General features: G+C 37.8%; 1 protein-coding gene across 1 annotated transcript; it reads left to right on the top strand.

Annotated features, from left to right (window-relative positions):
* Positions 1-893: 893 nt before the first annotated feature.
* On the top strand, positions 894-25,844 carry RARS1 (arginyl-tRNA synthetase 1). Its single transcript, XM_003981329.6, has 15 exons — positions 894-1,019; positions 2,903-3,037; positions 4,469-4,657; positions 5,600-5,708; positions 6,261-6,361; positions 6,916-7,037; positions 8,555-8,675; positions 10,494-10,623; positions 11,426-11,530; positions 12,985-13,163; positions 13,684-13,793; positions 18,792-18,897; positions 24,183-24,355; positions 24,494-24,741; positions 25,620-25,844. Exons 1-15 carry the CDS (start codon positions 975-977, stop codon positions 25,727-25,729), a joined length of 1,983 nt encoding a protein of 660 aa, XP_003981378.2. The 5' UTR covers positions 894-974; the 3' UTR covers positions 25,730-25,844.
* The last annotated feature ends 836 nt before the right edge of the window (positions 25,845-26,680 follow it).

Below are 26,680 nucleotides of genomic sequence, written 5' to 3'. Positions count from 1 at the left end.
ATTTTAACTCAAATGAGAGGTCTTTCCTGCCCTGAGTAACTCTATCACATTATCTTTGTTTAAAAAAAAAAAAAAAAAGCCACAGGCCGCAAATGGTGTCACTTAGGACAAATCGCCAAACCGGAGCTAAATACCTAACCTAAATGCACATTTAACTTCTAGCAGAAATATATTCTTAACTGCTTAGAAATGTTCTGGTCAGAACCAATAAGATAATCAATCTGTCACATGGGTCCTCTCCATCTCCCAAAGGCAGATGATGTAACCCACCTACTAAGACCCTTTCATCTCCAAAGGAAGGTGACCTCACCCCAAATAATCATTTTTCCTGTTTATGATTTCTTTGTCCTATCTTTAAAAACTTTTCTTTTTCTGTAGCCCTTTGGATCTCTCCTTCATTTTAGATAGGACCTGTCTCATTCATGCATCACTTAATAAAGTCAATTATATCTTCAGACTTTCTTGAATTTTGTCTTTTAACACTTTCCTGCCAATTAAAACTATCTGCGGGAGTTTACTTTTTTGTCTAGCATATCTCTTGAGGACCTTGTCTTATTTCCAGCTTGTGTTCTAGTGCCTGGAATAGTGTCCCCCACGTTAAAGTGCAAAATAAATACTTGTTGAATAAATGAATGGATTGTGTTCATTATGTTCCCATTTCACAGAAGGGAAAACTGATGCCCTTGACAGACAGAGGAACGTGTCTTTGTCTAAATCAATCGAAGCACAGAGCAGCTCTTGCCCAGTTCCTCTCAATTTCTCTGCCCCTGCACCAACATAGGAATCCAAAGGCAACAGCCAGCATTTCTCCACTTGTTGTTCCCGGAGTGTCGCCTGCATCCCACCAGGTGGCAGCAGAGGTGGCGGCACACAGTCAACAGCAAAGCGTGGCGCGGGAAGGAGGGTTTCCGCTTCCGGGAGGAACTGTTCGTTTCCGCTTCCGGCCACTTGGAGTGATTGTAGCTGACGGGAGGATGGAAGGTTTGGTGGCTCAGTGCTCCGCGAGACTGCTACAGCAGGTAGGACCACATAGGACTAGTAGAAAGGCCTGGAGGGGAAGGACTAGCTCCTGCCCGAACAGCGTCGGGACAGCTTCGGTGATGCGGAACCACTCTGGTCCCCTCAGACGTGGGCAAGGGTGTCCGGACATACGGGCCTGTGCTAGATCCGAAGCAAACACCTTCCAGAGATGTTTCTCGGGCGTGGGGGAGGAAGAACCCATCCTTCCAAGGCCCTTATGACAGTGGCCTCCCGAACCAGCACCCCCGGTGTAGAGGTCCTTGCCCTCTCCTAGAGCCCCCCAAACCAGCGTCTTTGGTGCGCTGGAGCTTAGCGTGTTCAGTACAAGTGCTCCTACTTTCCCACTGTGCCCCTCCTTTCCCGCACACACACGTGCTCTCTCGGGATGCAGGGTGGGGGGAGGGCAGGCAGAGGGGGTAAGTGGAATAAAAGCAGCAGCCCTTGATCCTGGTTCGCAACTCAGCCGCCGTTCTCTCTATGATACTGAGCGAGAGGATTCCTAAAATGCCCAAAGAGTGGTTAATTTGGTCTCAGCCTTCAGTATTCCTGGGGGAAGAACAGTCACAGCTTATAAAAGTGAAAGTGAGACATTTCCATAACCTTTTATGCTCAGGTAGGGAAGGGTAGTAAGAAAGTGGTTTAAGTACTTTCATCAAATCTCAGGAACTGTTTTATGCTAAACCAGCGATCACAGAATACAAGTTCGTGGAGCAAAATGTCAGGTTCTTTCTGGTTCTGAGCCATGTATTCTTTGTCAATGTGGGGGTATAAGTACCTTACCTTTGGGTTGTTATAAAGAATTATGCAGATGATTTGTTTGTTTTAGAGAGTGCGAGTGGGGCAGAGAGAATTTTTTTTTGATGTTTATTTTTGAGAGAGTGGGAGAAAGTGGGGGAAGGGCAAAGAGAGGGAGACAGAATCTGAAGCAGGCTCTGAGCTACCATATCAGCAAAGAGCCCAATGTGAGGCTTGAACTCATGAACCGTGAGATCATAACCTGAGCCAGAGTCTCACACTCAACCAACTGAGCTACCCAGGCACCTGGAGAGAATCTTCAGCAGGCCCAGTGCAGCGCCCTGCGCAGAGCTCCATCCCACAAACCTGGGATGAGGACCTCAGCCAGAGTCAAGAGTCAGATGCTTAACCAACTGAGCCACCCAGGTGCCCCAGAGATAGTTTCTGAAAAATGTTTAGCTCAGTGCATGAAACATAGTATATGCTCATTATGGCAACTTGTTTTGCTGTAGTTATCTTCTGGTAAACATTATCAAATTTCAGGTAAGGAATCTCCTCCTTAGTAATTCTGTTAGGTTGGAAGCTTTATTTATTTCTTTCTGAATTTGCATGTTTTTAGGTTTAGGTATTAGAGTAAAAAGCCTGGTCTAGGACATAAGACAAGGGAAATTAAGGGAAAAACTAGGAAGTTACTTTGTCTAAGAAAGGACAAAATGCAGACACTGGAGCTATTTTAAATGTGACAAAAAGTTTCTTTTTAAAGGAGCCCTAAAGTCCTAAGATTTGGGAATAAAGTCAATTTGGCCACCCTTGAACTTAACTGGTACTGTCACTAAATCAGAGTGGTTTATTAAGACCAAAGACACAGACAGGATGTAAGACTTATCCCATTATATGCTTAACACTCCTTCCTGTTCCTCTTCTCCAACATACACACTTGATTCTTTCGTATACAGGATAATGTGCTAATGTAATCAAAAGCATCAAGGAGGAAAAATCACAACTTATCAAAGGGAAGGCCCTTCATTCCCATCACCTCTACCATGCCCTGCTGAAGAGAGGAAAAGAAATAAGTTTAGGGACAGTCCATCACATTATGGATGTCATCAATCATACTGGACTGAATGAACTGCCTTTTCCTTCATAGGAAAAAGAGATTAAGTCTCTGACTGCTGAAATTGATCGGTTAAAAAACTGCGGCGGTTTAGAAGTTTCTCCAAATTTGGAACAGTTGCGAGAAGAAAATTTAAAATTAAAGTATCGACTAAATATCCTTCGAAGGGTAAGTATTCTGGGTTGTTTTTCATTCTGCAGTTTGAGTTATTATACCTTTAAAAAAAAAAAAAACTTATCAAAGATTCAGAAAGTATGCCATGAGGAATTTGGAGATGTGAGGAAAGAAATCCTGTCTTTTTCCCTGCATTAGACCAGTTAGGACTAAGTTGTTGGTGCAAGTAATGGAGAAGTTGGTGTAACCTTGTCCTTCCAGGGCCCTCTGAAGTGTTTCATCCTAAATATTTGGCCAGCTTGACATAGACTTTGAGTAGAGTTGAGACATTTTTTAAACAATTTATGCTGTTGCCTTTTTAAAAAAATCATCTTTTTAAATAATTCTCTATCAAAGGAAAACATAGAATATATCCATAGTCCTTCTCTGCCCTAAGTTGGTTGTTTTACAATTTTATTTTTATATTTTACAGTGCCATATTTGGTTTCTTTCCACTGATCTAGTAGTGTTTATCAGTTTTGTCAAAAAACTGAGCTTGCTTTAGTTGAGGTTTAAATTTCTTGGCCTGACTCTCAGGTCTGCTGATGACACGTCCTGAAGGATGATCTCACCACTATAATTGTTCTCCTGTGTGTGTATACTATTCCAGCCAGACTACACTGGCATTAGATTCTTTTCATTTATCTTAGACTCTGCCCACCTGACTCCTATGAAGTGTTTTTATCACCGGCTTGTGATCTATTCTGCTTGAAATCACTTTGCTTGGAGTCTTCTAAGATCATGTTTCTTTTCCACGGAGTCTTTCCCCCATATACTTCACCTTTCTAATTACCTCATTCATTCTGATGTGTACTCATTTCTGTATTCATTTCAATTCAAAAGTATTAAATGTCTAATATGTGGCAGAAGATATGAGGAAAAACATACAAAAGAAGTACAGTCTATTCCTTTTTTTTTTTTTTTTTTTTTTTTTTAGATTTTATTTTTAATCTCTACACCCAACATGGAGTTCAAACTTACAACCTGGAGATCAAGAGTCACATGCCACCAACTGAGCAAGCCAGGTGCCCCAAGTACAGTGTACTCTAATACACATTTCCATCATGCACATTAACTCTAATGTGTAAATAATAGAATGCTGTCAGTGTAATGGGAGGAAGGGCACATTAGTTCTTTCACAAATACTTTACCCTACTAAGTAATGGCAACTGAACACAAGGTACACAAAGAAAAGAAAAGAACAAGCCATAGATGAATAAAGTACTGTGTGGACACCCATGCACCTTACCTTCTTTCCCTGGGTCACTTTGGTCACATGCTCTGACTTAGAAACACTGCTTGGTTGTCCTATTAACGTTTTTCAGCATGTCCCAGATGTGAGAACATTGCAAAGTGTCTGTTACCTTCTCAGGACATCTGAAGGTTTCTCAAAATATTTGGGAACATTTTGTATGATGGTTTGATATTTTCATTCTTTTCTTACAGAGTCTTCAAGCAGAAAGAACCAGACCAACTAAAAATATGATTAACATCAATAGCCGACTGCAAGAGGTCTTTGGTTGCGCCATTAAGGCTGCATATCCAGATCTGGAAAATCCTCCTCTGATAGTGACACCAAGTCAACAGCCCAAGTTTGGGGACTATCAGTGTAATAGTGCCATGGGTATCTCACAGGTGATTGTGTTATTACAAAGCATTCTTGGTGATTTTATTTTCTTAAGCATTAATTGGCATCATTATTATTTACATAAATAATAGCAAATTATATTCTCAGTGAAAAGAACATTTTCCACAGTTCAGAAAAACTTGAGAATAGGGGAAGTATGTTTTTAATTTTAAAACCACAAATTTGAATATTCAGTTAAATTTTATGTGTATTTTCAATATTTAAGGCTAGTAGTTGATACTCTTGCATTGGTACTTCCTTCCTGTTGTGTCCAGGATTGCTGTGTGTTACTAATGAGTGTTGAAAGGTGAAGGATTAAAAGTTACATTCACCAACCAGTGTTCCCATCAAATAATTTGATGCAGCTCTGGTGTCTTTGAGATGGGCTTACATATTTCATTTTCAGTTAGAGGAATTCCCTATTTTTAATAGCTGCATTGTCTGATGTATTTGTGGTTAATTGCCCCTGGTTTGAGACTTTTTGTTTTCCTTTCTTTGTTAAGTAGGAAGGGTTTTTAAAATCCAGATTTTTTTTTCTAAGTAATTTTTATACGTCTACATTGGGGTTAAGTTTATAAGGGTACTATTTTATTTTCCAGGTTTGATTATTGCACACTTTCCTGATTTGAAAATTCAAAATGTAAATATCCTGGAAACAGGCATCATAACTAAAGACTTTGTTATGTCTTCATAAAAGAGTTCTAGATGTCTGTGGCAGCTCATTTTGAAATGGAGATCATGTGGTTTGGGCACTTTTGTATTCCTCTTGGCACTGTTGATGGCTTGATGCTTTAATCTGTCTGTGTTCAAGATTATATACAAGTCATTGGACTTCTTTGCTTCTGCCTTTTGATGGGTCTTAATGTCATGCATCTCATGCTTTATCAGTTGTGTATTTCTGAGTAAATTTCTGGAACTTGTGTAATGAATCATTTTATATTGTGTTATAGATGCTCAAAACCAAGGAACAGAAAGTTAATCCAAGAGAAATTGCCGAAAACATTACCAAACACCTCCCAGACAATGAATGTGTTGAAAAAGTTGAAATTGCTGGTCCTGGTATGACAGTGTTACCCTTCTTAAGTGGTTGTACTGATGTTGGGTCTTTTCTGAAATAAAGAACCATTTTAAATATAAGTATAGGGTTAAAACCTGTATACCTAACAAAGTGGTAAGAACACCTTGGACTGAGAGTTAGGAAACTGATGTTTTAGTCTCGACTTAGCTGCTGGATCTTGGATGAGTTATTTTACCTCCCTGTGACTTAGTGTTTCATTAGCAAAAAGGAGATGGATAATGGCAGATAAGTCTGGGACGAAAGGGCCCTCAATTTTCTGTTAATAGATGAACAAATCATGTACTGAGAATAAAGGGGCCCAGGAGTAAGTAGGAAGCTTTCAGGAGAGTGGTAATGTTTGAAATAGATACTGAAACAGGGAGCTTCCAAGAGGGCCTCAGGTGGTGTTGGAATTCTTAAAAGAGTTTTGCCAGAGCCAGATCAGCACTTTGGAGCCAGCATAAATGAAATTGACAAAGTCTTTGGGAGTGAACAATCATTCAAGACAGGAAAACGATCTGATTTTTTTTTTCTCTCCTCTTACCGTTCATTAGGTTTTATTAATGTCCACTTAAGGAAGGACTATGTATCACAACAGTTAACCAATCTCCTGGTGAATGGGGTTCAACTACCTCCCCTTGGAGAGAATAAAAAGGTATATATAGTTTTCAGTTGATACGTTAATACCTTAAAGTGAATGTGAAGTGCTGTGACCAGCTTCCACTTTTTCTATTGAGATTTAATCATTAATATTTGATATTATGAACATAATGGAAATAGCCTTTCTCCTGGGTCTTGTTTATTATGTGGTTTTTCTTTTCACATTATTCCACAAGGCATTTGGGGTAGCCAGCTGAGGTTTGGCTGAAATAAGGGATGGATTATTTATATAAATAAATTTTATTCCTTTTCAATTAAAAATGGACAAGTAGATTCACCAGAACTTAACACCCTTGAATTACAACCCAAGCTACTATTTATGTCTGAGTTTACAATTAAATGTTATTAATAAATGTTAGAATAAAATGTCTTGTACCCCTTTAAAATTTTTAATTGAAGTATTTGTCATGATGTGAAAATTTAAGATGTATGAGGTATTACTTTGATACACATGTATTTTAACGCAATTGCCTTTGTATCTGTATTTATCACATTACATAATAATAGTACAATATTATTGTCTAAAATCTATTTTATTGTCTGTTTCAGGTTATAGTTGATTTCTCCTCTCCCAACATAGCTAAAGAGATGCATGTAGGCCATCTCAGGTCAACTATCATAGGAGAGAGTATGTCCCGCCTCTTTGAATTTGCAGGATATGATGTGCTAAGGTATGAAAAATGTTGCTTGAGAAAGAATCTTTGACTAAATGACTGATTTATAAGTATGATTCTTTTTTTTTTCTTTTCTTTTTTTTTTTTTTAAATTTATTTTGAGACAAAGAGAACCAGGAGGGGAGGGGCAGAGAGAGAATCCCAAACAGACTCCATGTTTTTAGCATAGAGCCCAATACAGGGCTTATTCCCACGAACTGTGAGATCGTGACCTGAGCCAGTATCAAGAGTTGGATGCTTAACCAACTGAACCACCCAGGCGCCCCAGTTCTGCTTCTAATCACCCAGTGGGCTTTTTAAATTGTGTCTTTGGACCCTCTGAACTGATAACTTTTAGACTCTGGGAGTGGAACCAAGGAAAAAGCTCCCCATTCATTCCACAGATCTTCTTGAGTACCTCCTGTATCCAAGGGGTTATAGTCTAGTAGGGGGAGAAGTAGGCAAGAAAGAGATCCTGGGCCTGTGGGCCATGGTAAGAAATTAGGATTTTATTAAGTATAATGGGAAGCTCTTGAGAGTCATAATTAGGAGAGCAGTGTAATCCAAATAAAGATTAGTCTGACTTCTGTGAAGAAGCTAGGCAAAGAAGGCAGAAATGTAGGTTAGAAAACTATTTTAAAAAAATTTTTTTTTTTTTTTTTCAACGTTTATTTATTTTTGGGACAGAGAGAGACAGAGCATGAACGGGGGAGGGGCAGAGAGAGAGGGAGACACAGAATCGGAAACAGGCTCCAGGCTCTGAGCCATCAGCCCAGAGCCCGACGCGGGGCTCGAACTCACGGACCGCGAGATCGTGACCTGGCTGAAGTCGGACGCTTAACCGACTGCGCCACCCAGGCGCCCCTAAAAAAATTGTTTTTAATAATGGTTGTTTGTTTTTGAGAGAGACAGAGTGAGTGGGGGAGGGGCAGAGAGAAAGGGAGACAGAATCGGGAACATGCTCCAGGCTCTGAGCTGTCACCACAGAGCCTGGTGCAGGGCTTGAACTCACAAACCGCGAGATCATGACCTGAACCAAAGTCAGACGCTTAACCAACTGAGCCACCCAGGCGCCCCAGAAGACTATTTTTATAATCCATTTATGAGATTATCTGGTGATTTGAGATTAGTGAAAAACAGTGAGGGATGTAAAATGGTTGGATTGACATATTTTGAAGAATTTTGTCCACTGACATTTGAGAACCACTGATCTAAATTACACTAAGATAATTGGTTGAGAAATTAAATTTTCATAAAATTTTAATGATCAGCAGTTGGCTCACCTGTCTGTGTCTCAGCTAATTACACAACGGATCATAATCCATCAGTAGGGACTTCATTTACCAAATCCTAGAGGCCTGCTATGTGCAGCCTCCCCTGGAGCTTGCAGACCAGTTGAGACAACTGAGGAAACAAGATGCTGCTAAATGTGATGTACTGGCACTTCAATGTTAGTGGTTCCTAATGGAATATAGTTTGTCTAATTTAAGCATGGTTTTCATTTTCAAATGATTTTGTGTTCTGACTGATACTAGGTTAAACCACGTGGGAGACTGGGGGACCCAGTTTGGCATGCTCATCGCTCACCTTCAAGATAAATTTCCAGATTACCTAACAATTTCACCTCCAATTGGGGATCTACAAGCCTTTTATAAGGTTAGATATCATTTATTATTAAAATATTTTCATGTTTACATTAATAATAATTACTACTTTTCTTTAGGGAGTTCTGAATAGTATTTGAAGCTACCGTGGGGTTAAAAGTAAACTCCCTGCCCCTTAACACACCATTTTTGCTTTTTGAATCAGTGTATGTTAAAAATTGAATTCTTGGAGCACCTGGGTGGCTCAGTCGGTTGGGCGTCCGACTTCGGCTCAGGTCACGTTCTCACAGTTCATGGTTTGAGCCCTGCGTCAGGCTCTGTGCTGACAGCTCAGAGCCTGGAGCCTGCTTCAGATTCTGTGTCCCCCTGTCTCTGGCCCTCCCCCACCCATGGTCTGTCTCACTCTGTCTCAAAAATAAATAAACATTAAAAAAAATTTTTTTTTTTTAAAGTTGAATTCAACCACATTACTCACATTACCCTGCCTTTTTCTTAATGTTTATTTTTGAGAGAGTGTGCGTGCATGCGCACAGGCAGAGGAAAGGCAGAGAGTGAGGGAGACAGAATCCCAAGCAAGCTCTGTGCTGTCAGTGCAGAGCCCGATGTGGGACTTAAACTCAAACTGTGAGGTCATGACCTGAGCTGAGATCAAGAGTCAGACACTTAACCAACTGAGCCCCCCAAGCACCCCAGTATTTGAAGTTTTCTTGATGCTTTTCTCAATTTGGTATGTTGAAAATGTTAAAGTGTAGGTAAAAATAGTTTTTAGAAGACAATTAGGTTTTTATAAACCGTAATTTTAAATTACTGTAGTCAACTTTCTTTGACTTTGTGATGTCCATATACAGACATTTATTACACCATTTGTGAATGTAATACAATTTTTGTATTAATGTTTAGCATTTCATTATCAGCTCTTTTGTGTTACTATATTTTTTGTTGGATTGATGTGCTAAAATTTATGTTAATCCCCATGTTGGGGTGTTTTTGGAGTACTTTTATCCATTCAGTAAACAACTTTTGAACATGGAAGTTTTTTCTCTTTTTAAAATTATTTTCTTACGATAGACAACTTCCCAAGAACAGGATTACTATGGCAAAAAGTAAACATGAAAAGTAAAACAAAAATATTCGTGTGTTTTTGCTTTGTTTTATAGGATGTGTCTCAGTATTTTCTAATGAAAAAATTGAAAACAAAATATTTACCGATGTAAGACTGGTAAATTACATAACTAATGTTGTAATCTATTGGAATTTTGTGTTCTGGATACAATGAGGCTAAATTCAAAAGGCACAGTAAAAGAAAAGCCATATATAGTCAGGCTTTGTTAAAACACATAGGCATGTATTTGCAAAGAAATGTCTAGAGTTATGCACCAAAGCATTATCCCTGTTTAGGTTGGGGTGGGATAGACAATTTTTTTTTTTTTAATAGTAAATGTGTTTCTTTCAAAATAGAAATAAAACTATGACAGCAATTTTATTTTTAATTACAAAAAAAGTAATTACTCATTCAGAACCACATCCAGGATGGAAAATGGAGCACGGAAAATTCAGCCCACCTGTTAGCTATTCTTTATTACTCTTAAACCATTGCTGTGAAGAATGATTTTATAACTTGGAAAAGTGGAGGTAGCACTGTGGTGAGAATTTTGTATTTTCAAGAAAAATTATTTCAAAGAAATAATAGGGCTCTTTGGCACATTGATTTGTAACTGTACTGTTGGCTGTTGAGAGCATCTGTTCTGTTTCTGTCCAGGTGTTGTAAATTTCCACTTCCTCACTTTTGGTGTTTTTGTTTTAGAAACACTCTGTATCTAGAAATACAAAGCTGGCTCTTTTAACATTACTTTTTTTTTTTTAAACACAGGAATCCAAGAAAAGATTTGATACCGAGGAGGAATTTAAGAAGCGAGCATACCAATGTGTAGTTCTGCTCCAGAGTAAAAATCCAGATATTATAAAAGCTTGGAAGCTTATCTGTGATGTCTCCCGCCAAGGTGAGTTCTTGGCTTTGTTCATTTCATCCAAGAGATATATTGTATGTAGTTTTCTTGAGTCTTTTACTCAATTGACCTTTAATGACGTGTTAAACTTTCAAAGACTGCCAAATGGATTTTTTTCTTCAAATATTTTCTGACACTGAAACAGCTATTAAGAAAGTATATTAAGATAGGCAACTGCAGATTTTAACTTCCTTAGGAGAAAAAATTAATTGGGAAAACTTGGCAAACAATTTCAGGTTTTCAAGCTTGACAAAGTAATTTTAAGGTCACTTTGAAGAATATATGGATAAGAATAGCCAATAAAAGAATGGTAGTGATAGCTATTTTGCAGCACTGGTTTGTAAAATGTTTTATAATGCTGCCATAGGTAGTATTTGCATTACTGATGCATGGCTAGACAGGTAGATGGAACAATTTAGGAAAAACTATAAGAAAATTCAGTAAATATTAGATCTCCAAAGAGGGAAGTTCTTTTTCTTTGCATTTACATTTTATAAAGGTAGAGTTTTAAAAGTTATACAAGATGTACATGTTTCTTGTAGAACAAAATGTGGGCAAGGAAAAAGAAAATAAAAATTATAGTTCCACCGACTATTATTTTGATGAGTGTCTTTCCATATTCTTTCCACGTTTTCAAAATGGCAGTATATATATAATGTTCTATATCATACATTTTTAATGTGATTAAATTTAACCTTCCAGATGTTGTAGTTAAATAATATATTTTAATGTTAAATGCATGTCTCCTGTTTGTTTAAATTCTTAGACATTTTATTTGGTGAAATTTTTTTCCTAGAGTTTAATAAAATCTATGATGCATTGGACATCTCTTTAATAGAGAGGGGGGAGTCCTTCTATCAAGATAGGATGAATGATATTGTAAAGGAATTCGAAGATAGAGGTAGGCACTTTACTTTTTTTTAACTTCATTATGGAAATTTTCAAATAGGTCAAAGTGGATACAACATTCTCTTTTTCAATCAATAGCTTTTTTTTCAGTCTGCACATTATGTTTGTTTAATATATATCTTACATTCTGTATAGCCAAAGGGCCTCCCACCCCCCATTTTTCTCTTTTGTTATTGAAGAAACTGGGCCATTTGTCTAAGAGTATTTCCCATATAATATTTAACAGTTCCTCCATCTGTATCTTCTAAAGAGGCTTGATTAAATTGTTTCTTTCTTTCTTTTAAGTTTATTTATTTATTTTGTGAGAGAGAGAGAGAGAGGGAATCCCAAGCAGGCTCTGCACTGTCAGTGCAGATATGGGGCGCAAACTCCCAAAACACAAGAACATGTCCAAAATCAAGAGTCGACGCTTAGCCAACTGAGCCAATTAAGGCGCCCCGTGGTTTGATTAAATTCTGGTTTAGGTTTTCTTTTTTTGTTTTTTGTTTTTTTGTTTTGTTTTGTTTTGTTTATTTGCAAGCATTCCAATAATGTCAGGTTGGCTCTCTTTAGGTTAAGATGGATTAGTAGGCTCAGGTGTTGTCAGCCTGATCTAGCCACAGATTTCCCTGTTAGCCTCTTCCCTGTTGTTTTTAGCAGCTATCGTGATTTTGATGCATTACTTCATTACAGGTTGAAAAATGGTAGTATTCTGTTGTTCTTTCTCTGTTACCTCGAATTCTCCTTTGTAGAATGATGCCTCATAATTATTTTGGTTATCCTGAAGTACAGTTCAAGATAAGTAGTGTAAATGCTTGATTCTTTTTAATTATCAATTTCAGAATAATAAATTAGTTTCTTAGCATGTTCCAGATACAACTGAGTTGTTTTTAGCATTATTTTAAATGGGGTTTATTCCATTCTACATTTTGAAATCATTTGCCTTTATTATACTTTTTAATAATCACTGTCTCATTTTTTGGCTAATGGTAGCTTCCTCAAATTGGCTTTCCTTTTTTTTGTCTTTTTCTTGAGCCCTACGGTCTCTCTAGTCTTTGCTAGTTTACTTGCTTTCAGGTACACAACATTCTAGGATTATTGTACATTTCCTGCCTTAGATCTAGAATCAGCCAATCTCGTATCTCCAAGAAAGCCTGGCTCCTTGAGTGGGAAATGGTATTTATTAATCACAATCTGTGGCCTAGGGATTATACTTTTAAGGTAATAAAATTTTAGGGACATTTTTAGGAGCCAAATGTAGTGAGAATCCAGAAAACTGCCAGGTATCTCACCTCTGCCCTGAGGAAATCATGCGCGCCCAGACAATAGCTATTTTCCCAGACTCCTAGTAGGTCATAGAAAATAAAATGTGATTTCTTGAGCTCTCTGGTAAATATCTTATAATGGCTCATCCTTTATATTCCTTCAGGGTTCTTTTAACATTATTAATGAAGATTTCTTTCCTAGGATTTGTGCAAGTGGATGATGGCAGAAAGATTGTGTTTGTCCCAGGATGTTCTGTACCATTAACCATAGTAAAATCAGATGGAGGTTACACTTATGATACATCTGACCTGGCTGCTATTAAACAAAGACTATTTGAGGAAAAAGCAGATATGATTATCTATGTAGTGGACAGTGGACAAGTGAGTTTGCAGATTTGTTTATGTTCTTACATGGTCTGATTGGAACTGAGACAGTATGGCGAGGTTTGTGGCATTTAGCACATAGAAGTCTTCCGACTAAAGATCAGAACTTTGCTGTAACAGAGAAAAAACCGGGTTTGGATTCGACCACATCGGAATATATTTCCCAGCTTTTCCGCTTTTCTCCATCAACTGGTGATTACTTTCCTGAACATCAGTGACCATTCCTATCTGAAAGGGGGTTGTGAGACCTAAAATATAACTGAAATTTTTGCACAATGAACCTACTATTAATTCAGCCACTTTAAAAACCTTTGAACATAGAAAGTAACAGTCCTGCTTTACCTGTTTCTCATATATTGGGAATAAAGATGATCTTATTTATAATTATAATTATGCTTGCCTTCTAAGATTTGTGAGATTTAAACTTTACAAATCTTTATCGTTACATACAGAGCTTTAAGTCACTTTTTTGTTATTAGAAAGTTTAGCAGATAACTTTCTATTTGTTTCTTTGTAGTCTGTGCACTTCCAGACAATATTTGGTGCTGCTCAAATGATTGGTTGGTATGACCCTAAAGTAACTCGAGTGTTTCATGCTGGATTTGGTGTGGTGCTGGGTGAAGACAAGTAAGTCTGGAAAGTCTGAGTATTAATAACATACACAACCCCCAGATTTATTTGCAAAAGGCTATGTTTCATTAGATATTAAATTAGAATTAAAGTTCATAATTTTTCTCAGTCTGCAGATGCTGCCAGCTGAGCTTTTTTGTACCTATGTCTTATCGCTATTAGAGAATGTAGCCTTTTAGGGAGATTTGTAAAGAGTTGAATGAAAACCACACTAGATTTAACAGATTTTAAGAGGGTTTCCATTTGCACAGATCTAAATTGTAAAGTCGATCACAGTACCTCCTCAGATTTCAAGAAAATACTCAACAGTATATTTCAAGCATTTTGTAATTGTCTTTTTCTTTCACAGTTAAACACCTAAATAGGTATACGTTTATTGAGATTCCAATTGAGTTTTAAAATTGAGCTTTCATTTTTATGTTTATCTCAAAGATAATAAGTTTGAGACCTGTATGTTAATATTCACACATCCAGTTTTTGTTTTCCAGTCTTTTTCCCACATTCTGTACAATGTTTATGAAATAAAAGATAAATACAAGCAAATATAGATAATAATCACCAACTCAAAGGCATAAAATTTTTTAGCATCTTGTATTCAGTAATATCCTAGGGTCACTAAGCTATTTAACATCATGTCTTTTAAAATCTGTGGCATTTTAGCCACCTGGGTGGCTCAGTCAGTTAAACGTCCCAACTTCACCTCAGGTCATGATCTTGCGGTTCGTGGGTTTGAGCCCCGCATCAGGCTCTGTGCTGACAGCTCAGAGCCTGGAGCCTGCTTCAGATTCCATGTCTCCCTCTCTCTGCCCCTTACCCGCTCACACTCTGTCTGTCTCTCTCAAAAATAAACAAACATTAAAAAATAAAAAAATTTTTTAAAAATCTGTGGCATTTTAGATTTAGTGATCCAGCCCAAATGTCATTACACCGAAGTGGTAATGCTTTTAAAAACCACATGAAGTAGCTCAAGATGCTTGGCTAGCCAATGTACAAAAGCCTTAATGAAGTTTACAACAATCAGACTAGATGTGTGAAGGTATTTTAGCTAGAGTACGTGGAAATCAACATCACTTTTTAAATTTTTTTAATGTTTTATTTATTTTTGAGAGGGAGCATGAGCAGAGAGGGGCAGAGAGAGAGAGGGAGACTTAGAATCTGATGCAGACTCTGAGCTGTCAGCACAGAGACAGATGTGGGGCTCAAACTCATGAACCATGAGATGACCCAAACTGAAGTCATATGTTCATTGATTGAGCCAGCCAGGTGCCCCAGCATCAAACATTTTTAAATTATAATTTAAGTTACACTCTTGTGTAGAGCTGCACTTTTTTGGAATCAAAAGACACTAGGTCCTCATTTTGGTGTCGTGGTCCTAAAAAAGTGCTTGAAAATCGGACGATGTGTTGAGTATTGCTTATAGTATCTTAGTTTATTAACTGTTGGTTTTTTGGACTTGTGTTTATTTATTTTTTACTTTTATTTTTTAAATGTTTTTATTTATTTTTGACACAGAGAGAGACAGAGCATGAGCAGGGGAGGGGCAGAGAAAGAGGGAGACACAGAATCTGAAGCAGCCTCCAGGCTCTGAGCTGTCAGCACAGAGCCCGATGCGGGGCTCAAACTCAGACTGTGAGATCATGACCCAAGGTGAAGTCGGATGCTTAACCGGCTGAGCCACCCAGGCACCCCTGGACTGATATTTAGATGATTTTTCTTATAGTTGGGTGAAATTATCAAATTTACTTTTATACCTATATTTCTCACAAGTACTCATATTTTGGCAATTAACTTGATCACATAATGGCTAAGAGGTTTTTTTCCATGATTTTTTTGTTTCATATTTCTGCACTCTCACCGTTAATGTAATTATGGCATCCTGCACCATTAAAGAGAAAAATAATTTTAATGATAGTTAACTAGTGGCAGTGTACCATATTTTAAATATTTACATTGAAATGCTCACAGATTCTGCCATCTGCTTTTTAGTGGAATTTTCTGTTTTAAAGCTTTTTGCAATAGTTTGTCCTTTTATTTAAACATCTTCCTCTTATTTTTGGACACCTGTTTATTGAGCACATATGAATGGCATTGTCTGGATGCTCCAGTGTGTACACAAAGATAATAGAATGTGGACTTTACACTAAGGAGTCTGTCTTGTGAAGCAGAGCAGTTCCCTGGGGAGACTGTTAAACTATACATGCCAGCCCCACCAGGGAAGTTATTGACTTACTACGTACTAAAGTAGGTATTAGGCATTTTTTTTAAAAACTCTTGATATTCAGGTATGGATTCCTTCTATTAGAACCACTAGTCTGAGCAGTAAACCAGCACCAAAAAAATGCAGAAAAATTCAAGGCAGGTGTATATAGGCAGTAAAGGAAAAGACCATTTATTGTAGAGATGTTATAGGAAGGTCTCCCTTAGCATTTTGGCATCTCTTTTGATGGCTATCATTTCATCAGACAGAAGATTTGGAAGTTGCTGAATAGTCAAACAGTAGGGGATGGCATAAGGAAAGCCACAGAAGTATTTAATGTATTTGTAGGATAGTAAGTTTTAATACTATAATCAAGAAGATCCTTTCTAAGGTAATGCTGAAAATACAACTTTAATGGGAAATACCATGATTATTTTGGTAGGCTTTGTGTTGACTAGAAAAGCATGCTTCATTTGTACCATTTCTGCATTTGAAGAATTTTTTTTATGATTTTATTTTTGATAATGTGGAGTTCAGACAACCCCAAGATCAAGAGTCGCATGTTCAACTGAATGAGCCAGCCAAGGTGATCACAAAGAATTTTTATTTATTTTTATTTAATGTTTATTTATTTTTGAGAGAGACAGCACAAGCAGGGGAGGAGCAGAGAGAGAGGAAGAGAGAGAATCCCAAGCAGGCTCCCCACTGTCAGCATGGAGTCCAACATAGGCCTTGAGCCCATGAACCGTGAGATCATGATCTGAGCCAAAGTCAGATACTCTCAGTCAGCTGAGCCAGCCAGGCACCCTCCCCAAAGAATTTTTTAAAAAGAGAAAATTAGAGGTGCCTGGCTGGCTCAGTTGGTGGAGCATACAACTCTTGATCTCAGAGTCATGAGTTTGAGCCCCACATTAGGTATGGAGATAACTTAATAAAAAAGAAAATTATATACTCAGTGTTGTACAAACTTCTGTTTAATAGGTATAATCCAATTTTTGTTGAAGTAAGCCCAACGTGGGGCTTGAACTCATGACCTGAGATCAAGTCCCATGCTCTACCAACTGAGCCAGCCAATTGTCCCAGTAAAATCCAGTTTTTGTAAAATGCTTTTAATAGTACCATTGCCCAGGACAGTGTCTGTCAAAGCTTTTGTCACATTCTCAGAGATTCTGATTTCAGTGGTATGAATGGAGCCCTGACATCCTGTGTTTAAGCTCTTCAGCTGATTTGTACAGAGTTGGTTGCTACTCAACAGGTGGGGTTATTATCTAGAGAAATAAAAATGAGATTCCAATTAAGAATTTGCTTAGAAATGAACTACTGGGACCTCATCAAAATAAAAATCTTCTGCACAGCAAAGGAAACAGTCAGCAAAACTAAAAGGCAAGCAACGGAATGGGAGAAGATATTTGCAAATGACATATCAGATAAAGGGTTAGTATCCAAAATCTATAAAGAACTTATCAAACTCAACACCTAAAAAACAAATAATCCAGTGAAGAAATGGGCAAAAGACATCAATAAGACATTTCTCCAAAGAAGACATCCAGATGGCCAACTGGTACACGAAAAAAATGCTCAATATCACTCATCATCTGGGAAATACAAACCAAAACCACAATAAGATACCACCTCACACCTGTCAGAATGGCTAACATTAACAACTCAGGCAACAACAGATGTTGGCCAGGATGCGGAGAAAGAGGATCTCTTTTGCATTGTTGGTGGGAATGCAAGCTGGTGCAGCCACTCTGGAAAACAGTATGGAGGTTCCTCAAAAAATAAAAATAGAGCTACCCTATGACCCAGCAATTGCACTACTAGGTATTTATCTAAAGGGCATAGGAGTGCTGTTTCAAAGGGACACATGCACCCCAATGTTTATAGCAGCACTATCGACAATAGCCAAAGTATGGAAAGAGTCCAAATGTCTATTGATGGATGAATGGATAAAGATGTGGTGCGTGTGTGTGTGTGTGTGTGTGTGTGTGTATATATATATATATATATATATACATATATATATATATATGTATGTATATGTGTGTGTGTGTATATATACACACACACACACACACATACACAATGGAATATTACTCAGCAATCAAAAGGAATGAGATCTTGCCATTTGCAACTATGTGGATGGAACTAGAGGGTATTATGCTAAGTGAAATTAGAGAAGAAAAATATATGACTTCACTCATGAGGACTTTAAGAGACAAAACAGATGAACATAAGGGAAGGGAAGCAAAAACAGGGAGGGGGACAAAAACATAAGAGACTCTTAAATACGGAGAACAAACAAGGTTACTGGAGGGGTTGTGGGAGGGTGAGCTAAATGGGTAAGGGGCATTAAGGAATCTCCTGGAATCATTGTTGCATTATATGCTAACTAACTTTGATATAAATTTTAAAAATAAATAAAAGTTAAAAAAATAAAGAATTTGCTTAGTTCCCAGACAGTTCTAGAATCAAACATGTATCTTATTAATTTTTCTGAGAAGGCAAAATAAGCCAAACTTGATGTTGAGGAAAATGAACAAATGTCCTATCTATTTCCCTTTTAGGGAATGTATTATAGGTCAACATGTAGAGAATGCTATGGGGAGCCTAAAGCATAGAATGCTTTGATTTGCGGACTATAAGATGAAAGATAATTGAAAGTACCACTCTTTCTTTCAGCATTCTCCCTGGTTGCCAGGTGGAATGAGACATTGTCAAAACGTCATTTTCAAAGATTTCGAAGTTGTAAATTCTGTTTCAAAATCTACTTAACTGGGACTCTTACATTTTTTTAGGAAGAAGTTTAAAACACGTTCAGGTGAAACAGTGCGTCTCATAGACCTTCTAGAAGAAGGACTAAAACGATCCATGGACAAATTGAAGGAAAAAGAAAGAGACAAGGTAATCTAAAGCCTTGTTGGCATATTGTGTACCATGTGCTGTGTTGTGATTTTTTTTTTGAGAGAGAACTGGGGAGGATTAAGCTTATATTACTCAGATTTTATTGCACAGTAAGTTTGCTTCATTCTTGAGTTTGAAAATACAGTTCTTGGCTACTACAAAAGGCTATGACCTTTTCCTGCTGTTACTGTGGCGTAGTATCTCTGCTTCTTGGCATTTCTCCTGTCACAACTTTGAATGAATGATTGGAAAATATTGCAAACTAAAGGGTTAGATTCTGCAGCCTACATTAGGGAGGTCAAGGTTTGAGATTCAAAGGGTTTTGTGTCTTTTACTCTTCAGTAAGTCAAGTGATATAAGGGAATGGATGGAACTACTATAAACAGAAGAGTACAATTACAGAAGAAGTAGAATAAGATGTTAGTCCTGGCCTAGGCAGGATGTAGATGTACCATTACTGCATTGTAAGGTTAGGGTTGGCTTTGCCTAACTTTATTAAAAATTGCCAAAGAGAGTATTGTAACCATTATATACTCCCACCACTAATATTTGATTGTTCCATTTGCCCCATATCTTTACCAACACTTGATTTGTCAGTCTTTTATCTTTTCTGTTGAATTCAGTGGCATCTCACTGTGGTTAATATTTGCATTTCCCTGATAAGTAGTAATGTTGATTGCCTTTTTTTTTTTTTTTTTTAATTTTTTTTTTTTCAACGTTTATTTATTTTTGGGACAGAGAGAGACAGAGCATGAACGGGGAAGGGGCAGAGAGAGAGGGAGACACAGAATCGGAAACAGGCTCCAGGCTCTGAGCCATCAGCCCAGAGCCTGACGTGGGGCTCGAGCTCACGGACCACGAGATCGTGACCTGGCTGAAGTCGGACGCTCAACCGACTGCGCCACCCAGGCGCCCCGTTGATTGCCTTTTTTAATGCTTATTGACTATTTATATATCTTTCATGAGGGGTCTTTTCAAGTCCTTTACCCATTGTTTGTTGTATTTATATCTATTCACATATTTACTCTTTCCTGTGCACTTCTTCCTTGAGGATCTCCTTTTAATACTTTTTTTGTAGTGCACGTTTGCCGGTGATGAATTCTGTTGGCATTTGTCTGAGAACATCTTTATATTGCCTGTAGTTTTGAATGATCTGTTTTTTTAAATGTTCATTTTTGGAAGGGAGAGTGTGAGTTGGGGAGGGGCAGAGAGAGGGGGAGACAGAGGATCTGAAGCTGACTCTGCAGTGCCGACAGAGAGCCCGATGAGGGACTTGAACTCACAGACTGAGATTGTGACCTGAGCCGAAGTCGGCCGCTTAACCACTGAGCCACCCAGGCACCCCTGAACAGTATTTTGATTGAGTGTAGAATTGTAGTCCCATAGCTCTTTCAGCATTTTAAAGGTGGCATTCCATTGTCTTTTAGCTTCTGTAGTTTCTTTTCAATATCACTTATCTCATTGCTCCTTTGAAGGTAGTGTATCTTTTTTTCAGACTACTTTTACTGTTTTTCTTAGGCTTTGTTTTGGTACTTAGACTAAATAAATGCCTAAGTATGGTTTGAGGGTTTTTGCAGGTGAGGCGTGTGGAGTGTACTTATCCTGCTTGGGAGGTGCTGAGCTTCCTAAATCTGTAGGTTGTGTTCTTTCATCAGTTTAGAATTTTCAGCCCTATCTCTTAAATTACTTCATCTTTGCTCCATTCTGTACTCCCCAGAATTCTAAGTACTTATATAATGTGTTAGAATTTTTCACTGTGTGTCCTATATGTCTCTCACACCTGCTTTTTAAAAACTAAGTAATCACCCCCAGTGTGGAGCTCAGACTTCAAACCCCAAGATCAAGAGTCATATGCTTTACTGACTGAGCCAGCCAGGTGCCCCTCTGCTTTTTCTTCCCCATGCTTTTTCTCCCTCTGCTTCATTTTGAATCTTTTCTACATTGTTTTGCCCCTTTCCTCTAATTTTTTGAGTATTTCGATTGTAGTTTTCTTTAAGGTTTTCATTTTTTTTTAATTTTAATAATGTATTTTATTTAACCCAACATATCTAAAATATTACCAACATACAATCTACCTCTACTTATTTTAGACTATTTCCATTTTTTTATTTTTTATTTTTTAAAATTTACATCCAAATTAGTTAGCATATAGTGAAACAATGATTTCAGGAGTAGATTCCTTAATGCCCCTTACCCATTTAGCCCATCCCCCCTCCCACAACCCCTCCAGTAACCCTCAGTTTGTTCTCCATATTTATGAGTCTCTTTTGTTTTGTCCCCCTCCCTGTTTTTATATTATTTTTATTTCCCTTCCCTTATGTTCATCTGTTTTGTCTCTTAAAGTCCTCATATGATGGGGTGCCTGGGTGGCACAGTCGGTTAAGCGTCCGACTTCAGCCAGGTCACGATCTCGCGGCCCGTGAGTTCGAGCCCCGCGGCGGGCTCTGGGCTGATGGCTCAGAGCCTGGAGCCTGTTTCCGATTCTGTATCTCCCTCTCTCTCTGCCCCTCCCCCGTTCATGCTCTGTCTCTCTCTGTCCCAAAAATAAATAAAAAACGTTGAAAAAAAAAATTTAAAAAAAAGTCCTCATATGAGTGAAGTCGTATGATTTTTGTCTTTCTCTGACTAATTTCACTTAGCATAATACCCTCCAGTTTCATCCACGTAGTTGCAAATGGCAAGATTTCATTCTTTTGATTGCCGAGTAATACTCCATTGTGTGTGTGTGTGTGTGTGTGTGTGTGTGTGTGTGTGTGTGTATGTGTATATACATACCACATCTTCTTTATCCATTCATCCATTGATGGACATTTGGGCTCCTTCCATACTTTGGCTATTGTTGATAGTGCTTCTATAAACATTAGAGGGCATGTGTCCCTTCAACACAGCATACCTGTATCCCTTGGATAAATACCTAGTAGTGCAGTTGCTAGGTCGTAGGGTAGTTCTATTTTTAGTTTTTTGAGGAACCTCCATACTGTTTTCCAGAGTGGCTGCACCAGCTTGCATTCCCATTTTAGCTTTTCATTTTTGAAATAATATTAGGCATATAAAAATTACAAAATAGTACAAAGAATTGCTATGTTAGCTTCCCCAAATAACAATACTTTATGTATCCATAGTATAATTATGGAATCAGGATACTAACTAGTGATATAACACTAGTTAATAGTCTACAGACCTTATTTAAGTTTACCATTTGTCTCATGCATGTTATTTTTCCAGTCTGGGGTCCAGTTCGGGATCACCTATTATAGTTGGTTGTCATGTCTTTTTAATGTCTTCATTTTTATTTATTACTTTTTTTCAAATTTATTTTAGAGAGAGAGGGTGTGAGCAGGGGAGAGGGGCAGAAGGAGAGAAAGAGAATCCCAAGCAGGCTCCACACCCAGCATGGAGCCTGACACGGGGCTGGATCCCACGACCCTGGGATCATGACCTGAGCCCAACTCAAGAGTCAGATGCTTAACCAAGCCACCCAGGTGCTCCTGTAATTAGTATTTTTAAATATCTTTTTATTTTAAGCAGTTCCAGATTTTAAAGTTGCTTTTGTCTTTTTTGTTTCTGTTGTCTTGTCGGTCCTCTTCCCACCCATTGGTTTTCAGTCATAGCAACTGGCTTTTTTATTAAGCTGCCTCCCCCCCCCCCCCCCAAACTGGATGCTGGATGTTGTGAATGCAAAATTATAAAGGTTTTGGATAATGTCATCTTCCTCCAAAAACCAATTAAGTTCTTTTCTGGCAGATGGCATACCAGCTGGTGATCTTAATTCTGTCGGTCTTGGTCTGGAGCTCTGTTAGGGTTGAATGAAGCATTTCAGTTTTATCTTTACTATTAGGGTACAGTTCTTTTTGGTAAAATATGGCCCTTCTAGTTTCACCAGGTAATTCACTAGTGCCCTTCTCCCTTGCTCCTTCTGGGACTCCCCAGCCTCACACAGCTGCTGAAATCTCTGCTCAGTTCTTCAACTACCAGTTTGCTTTTTCCTGCTGGGTTTTTTGGGAGTCCTGCCTTGTTAATGCCAGCCATTGGATAGTTTGAAAGAAGGTGTTCAGTTTTTCACTCCTCTTTGTTATATTGGTGATTTTCTCCTCACTCTTTTGGAAGCCCCAAACTCTGAATTCCCTCTTCTTACCCCAGTAAGACCACTTCTTTCTGCTTGGCTTTTGTTCCCTTCAGTCACTACCACATGGTGATTTAGACAGTGCCCTAGGGGAAAAGGTCAGGTAAATGTGAGACTTAACTTCTTGTGTTTTCCTTCTCCCAAAGATTATATATAGCCCCTCAAACTTTGCTTATATTGATGTTCTCTAGTGACTTCATATAGTTGCTTCCTATGATTTATCCAACTTTTAAATAGTTGCTTTTGGTAGAAGGGTTAGTCTACTATAGACAACTCCATTGTGTCTAGAAAAGAACCTTAATCACTTGTGGCCTAATAGTGCTTTAGAATGCATGGCTAAATATTAACAATACGATAATGCACGAGTTCTTCCTCCTACTCCTGACACCCTGTTTTTTTAATTCCAGTGTAATTAACATACAGTGTTACATTAGTTTCTGGCATATAGCATAGTGACTCAGCAGTTCTATACATTACTCAGTGCTCATCAGGATAAGCGTACTCTTAATCCCCTTCACCTGTTTCACCCATCTCCCTACCCACCTCCCCTCTGGTAATCACCAGTTTGTTCTGTATATTTAAGGGTCAGTTTTTTTGTCTTCTTTTTCTCTGATCATTTGTTTCTCAAATCCTATGAGTGAAATTACATACTATTTGTCTTTCTCTGACTTGTTTCACTTAGCATTATTCCCTCTAGATCCATCCATGTTATTTCATTCTTTTCAATGGCTGAGTAATTCCATTATCTATATATACCATATCTTATTTATCCATTCTATTGTGACACCCTGTTTTAATTTCAGTTAATTTCCCGACCCTAAGTTTTTTTCTAGTTTGCTGTGTTACTTTATTTTCTATAAGCTACTTCAGAATCTTTATGGAATGAAGTGGATATAAACTAATTATTGGTGCTTTCTATTTCGTATCTACTGAATACATTGGGGGGAAAGTATTCAAGCAGACACTTCATATTTTATAAATCTCATAGAAAAACATTTTGTTATGCAGAGCTGATGAGTTATATTTTCATTATTCCTTTTATAGATTGGCCCATGTTTCCTCAGTGTCGATATTTATTAAAGTTTACTTTTTCTGCCTTAGCATCAGGACAAAGGCAGCGTTCAGTAAGCTATGAAGTTTTTGTTTGTTTGTTTTCCAAAAGGTCTTAACTGCAGAGGAATTAAAGGCTGCTCAGACATCCGTTGCTTATGGTTGTATCAAATATGCAGATCTTTCTCATAACCGGTTGAATGACTACATATTCTCCTTTGACAAAATGTTGGATGACAGAGGAAACACAGCTGCTTACTTGTTGTATGCCTTCACTAGAATCCGGTATTTGTACAACATTGTTCTATTTTGAATCAGTTGATAGGATTTTTAATTTACATCAGTCATTTCTTATTACATATTTCTGAGTGGAGAAGGATGTGCCTAACAAAAGAAAATGATGGCTGTTTCCTGATTTTTCAGGTCTATTGCACGTCTGGCCAATATTGATGAAGAGATGCTCCAGAAAGCAGCTCAAGAGACCAAGATCATTTTGGACCACGAAAAGGAATGGAAACTAGGCCGGTGCATTTTACGATTCCCTGAGATTCTCCAGAAGATTTTAGATGACTTACTTCTTCACACTCTTTGTGATTATATCTATGAGCTGGCAACTACTTTCACAGAATTCTATGATAGCTGCTATTGTGTGGAAAAGGATCGACAAACTGGTAAGTGTCGTATTCAGTGGTCATATTGGGGACGGGGCACTAGCAAGGCATTTATTTGAATTGGGTGTGGATGGATGGTTTTCAACTTGTTTTATTTATGGAACACCTCCCCGCCCCCCACCCCTCCTAAATTTTCTTCCCAACTATACACTGGTCGTTATCATATATAACAGACAAAATTCAACTAGATCTAATAAAAGCATAAATGGAATTCTCATTCCACACAAAGTAGTTTTCCCCACCCTCGAGCACATGCATGGAACCAACCATAGAACTCCAAAGAAAACAATTGGAAGACCACTAGGAATAGGACATTTCCAATGAAAGCAATGTTACTGAGGGTCCCAGAATGAGTCTTTGGGAGTTTTTGACAATGGAAGCTGCCTTTGGGAGAAAAGTGGTATCTTTTCTTACCTTAGGCTTTCTGCTAGCTTCTGTTACAGTTACTGAAGTAGACTGAAGTGATTTGTTACAGGGCAAGTAGGTGTTTTTGAGAGTCATGCCTGAGAATTGAAATTTCATTAGGAAAAATAATCTCACCATTATCCTGAAATTAAAGTTTATAGTTATTTCAAACTATGAGGCCTAAGATAAAACTCTGAAAGAATTTTAGAAGAAAGATAAAATTTATCATTCTAATCATTGTAGAACTTGTATCCCCTTATCAGAAACAGATTTCTTGAACAGAAACATCTCTCTTGAATTGTCTGTATTTTAACCTTGGATTGTCTGTATTTTAATGTGAAGGTAATTCTAGTTAAAGTCCCAAAACATGGGTTAGGCTATTCACCTTTCAGTAAAATACAGAAGTAATACAGATTCTTTAGTAATGGTTTTCAAGAAGACAAATTAATCTTTTTTTTTTTCTATTTTCTCAGGACAAGTGTTGAAAGTAAACATGTGGCGTATGCTGCTGTGTGAAGCAGTAGCTGCTGTTATGGCCAAGGCGTTCGATATTCTGGGAATAAAACCTGTCCAAAGAATGTAATCCTTCTTAGGTTTGAACACTGTGTGTTTTTACCAGAAATAGCCATTTAACACTGTTTGCTTTTTTACAATCATGTGGATACAAAAATAAGTAAAGGAAATTTGTCAGCTGTCTACATAACTTGTGCTTTTTTTCTAACAACTGGGCCTTTGAAAAGAAAAACATAACTTTCATAAATACGTTTATTTCTGCTGACCATTAAACCAAAATTACTTAGTGGGGCCATGGAGAAGAGGGTTTATTATGTGGCTTAGGGAGTGTTTATTGGTTTGGCTGGGATGTGTTTTCATTCATTTTAATTTGATAAGCAGTCCCATTTATTGAGCTCTACTATAGACCCCAGGAACTAAATTTACACACCTTTATTGCCCCATTTATTATTTATTCTGTTGTTCTGTCATAACATTTTCCCTGTTTAGCAAGTGACAAAACTGAGGCTTCACAGAAATAAGTATCTTCCCCTGTATTGCTCAGGAAGAAAACCAAAATTCATATCTATGTGTGTCTGACTCCTAAATTTAACTTCTTTTCTGTTTTAGTAAAAGATGACATTGGCACTATAACAAACCTGGATTCAGGGGAAGGTCAGGAAACTTAACAGCCTGGTATTTTTTCAGAAGCTTACTCTTCACATCTTGTTAGTTATGTGCCAATTATAGTCACAAAGGAAGCTGGAAAACTTGAATATCTAAGCAAAGGAGAAAACTTGCCATGATTTCCTTAGATGAGTCAAGATTCATCTCCTAGACATGTTGTATTGTTTCACTCCAAGAAATTGGAGTTGTAAAAAGATAAGGTGGAGATTTCTCCCGGCACTAAGGGTAGTCAGGGAAGGTGCGTGGGGGAGGGGGGTAGTAATAGTGATTATTGGGTCAGCAGTTAATGTAATTTGCCAGCACAAAGATTAGATTAAAATTCATGTAAAGAACTTAATGTAATATTTGGGAAAAC

This window comes from Felis catus, chromosome A1 (assembly GCF_018350175.1).
Source record: "Felis catus isolate Fca126 chromosome A1, F.catus_Fca126_mat1.0, whole genome shotgun sequence".
NCBI classification, from domain to species: Eukaryota; Metazoa; Chordata; class Mammalia; order Carnivora; family Felidae; genus Felis; species Felis catus.
Note: the sequence above shows the minus strand (reverse complement) of the source record. Positions and strands in the feature narration are given on the sequence as shown.

Coding starts and splice junctions, on each gene's coding strand:
- RARS1 (XM_003981329.6), top strand. CDS start 975: ATGGAAGGTTTGGTGGCTCAGTGCTCCGCGAGACTGCTACAGCAG. Junction 6,362..6,915: donor CCCTTGGAGAGAATAAAAAG/GTATATATAGTT, acceptor TGTCTGTTTCAG/GTTATAGTTGATTTCTCCTC. Junction 10,624..11,425: donor CTGTGATGTCTCCCGCCAAG/GTGAGTTCTTGG, acceptor TTTTTTTCCTAG/AGTTTAATAAAATCTATGAT.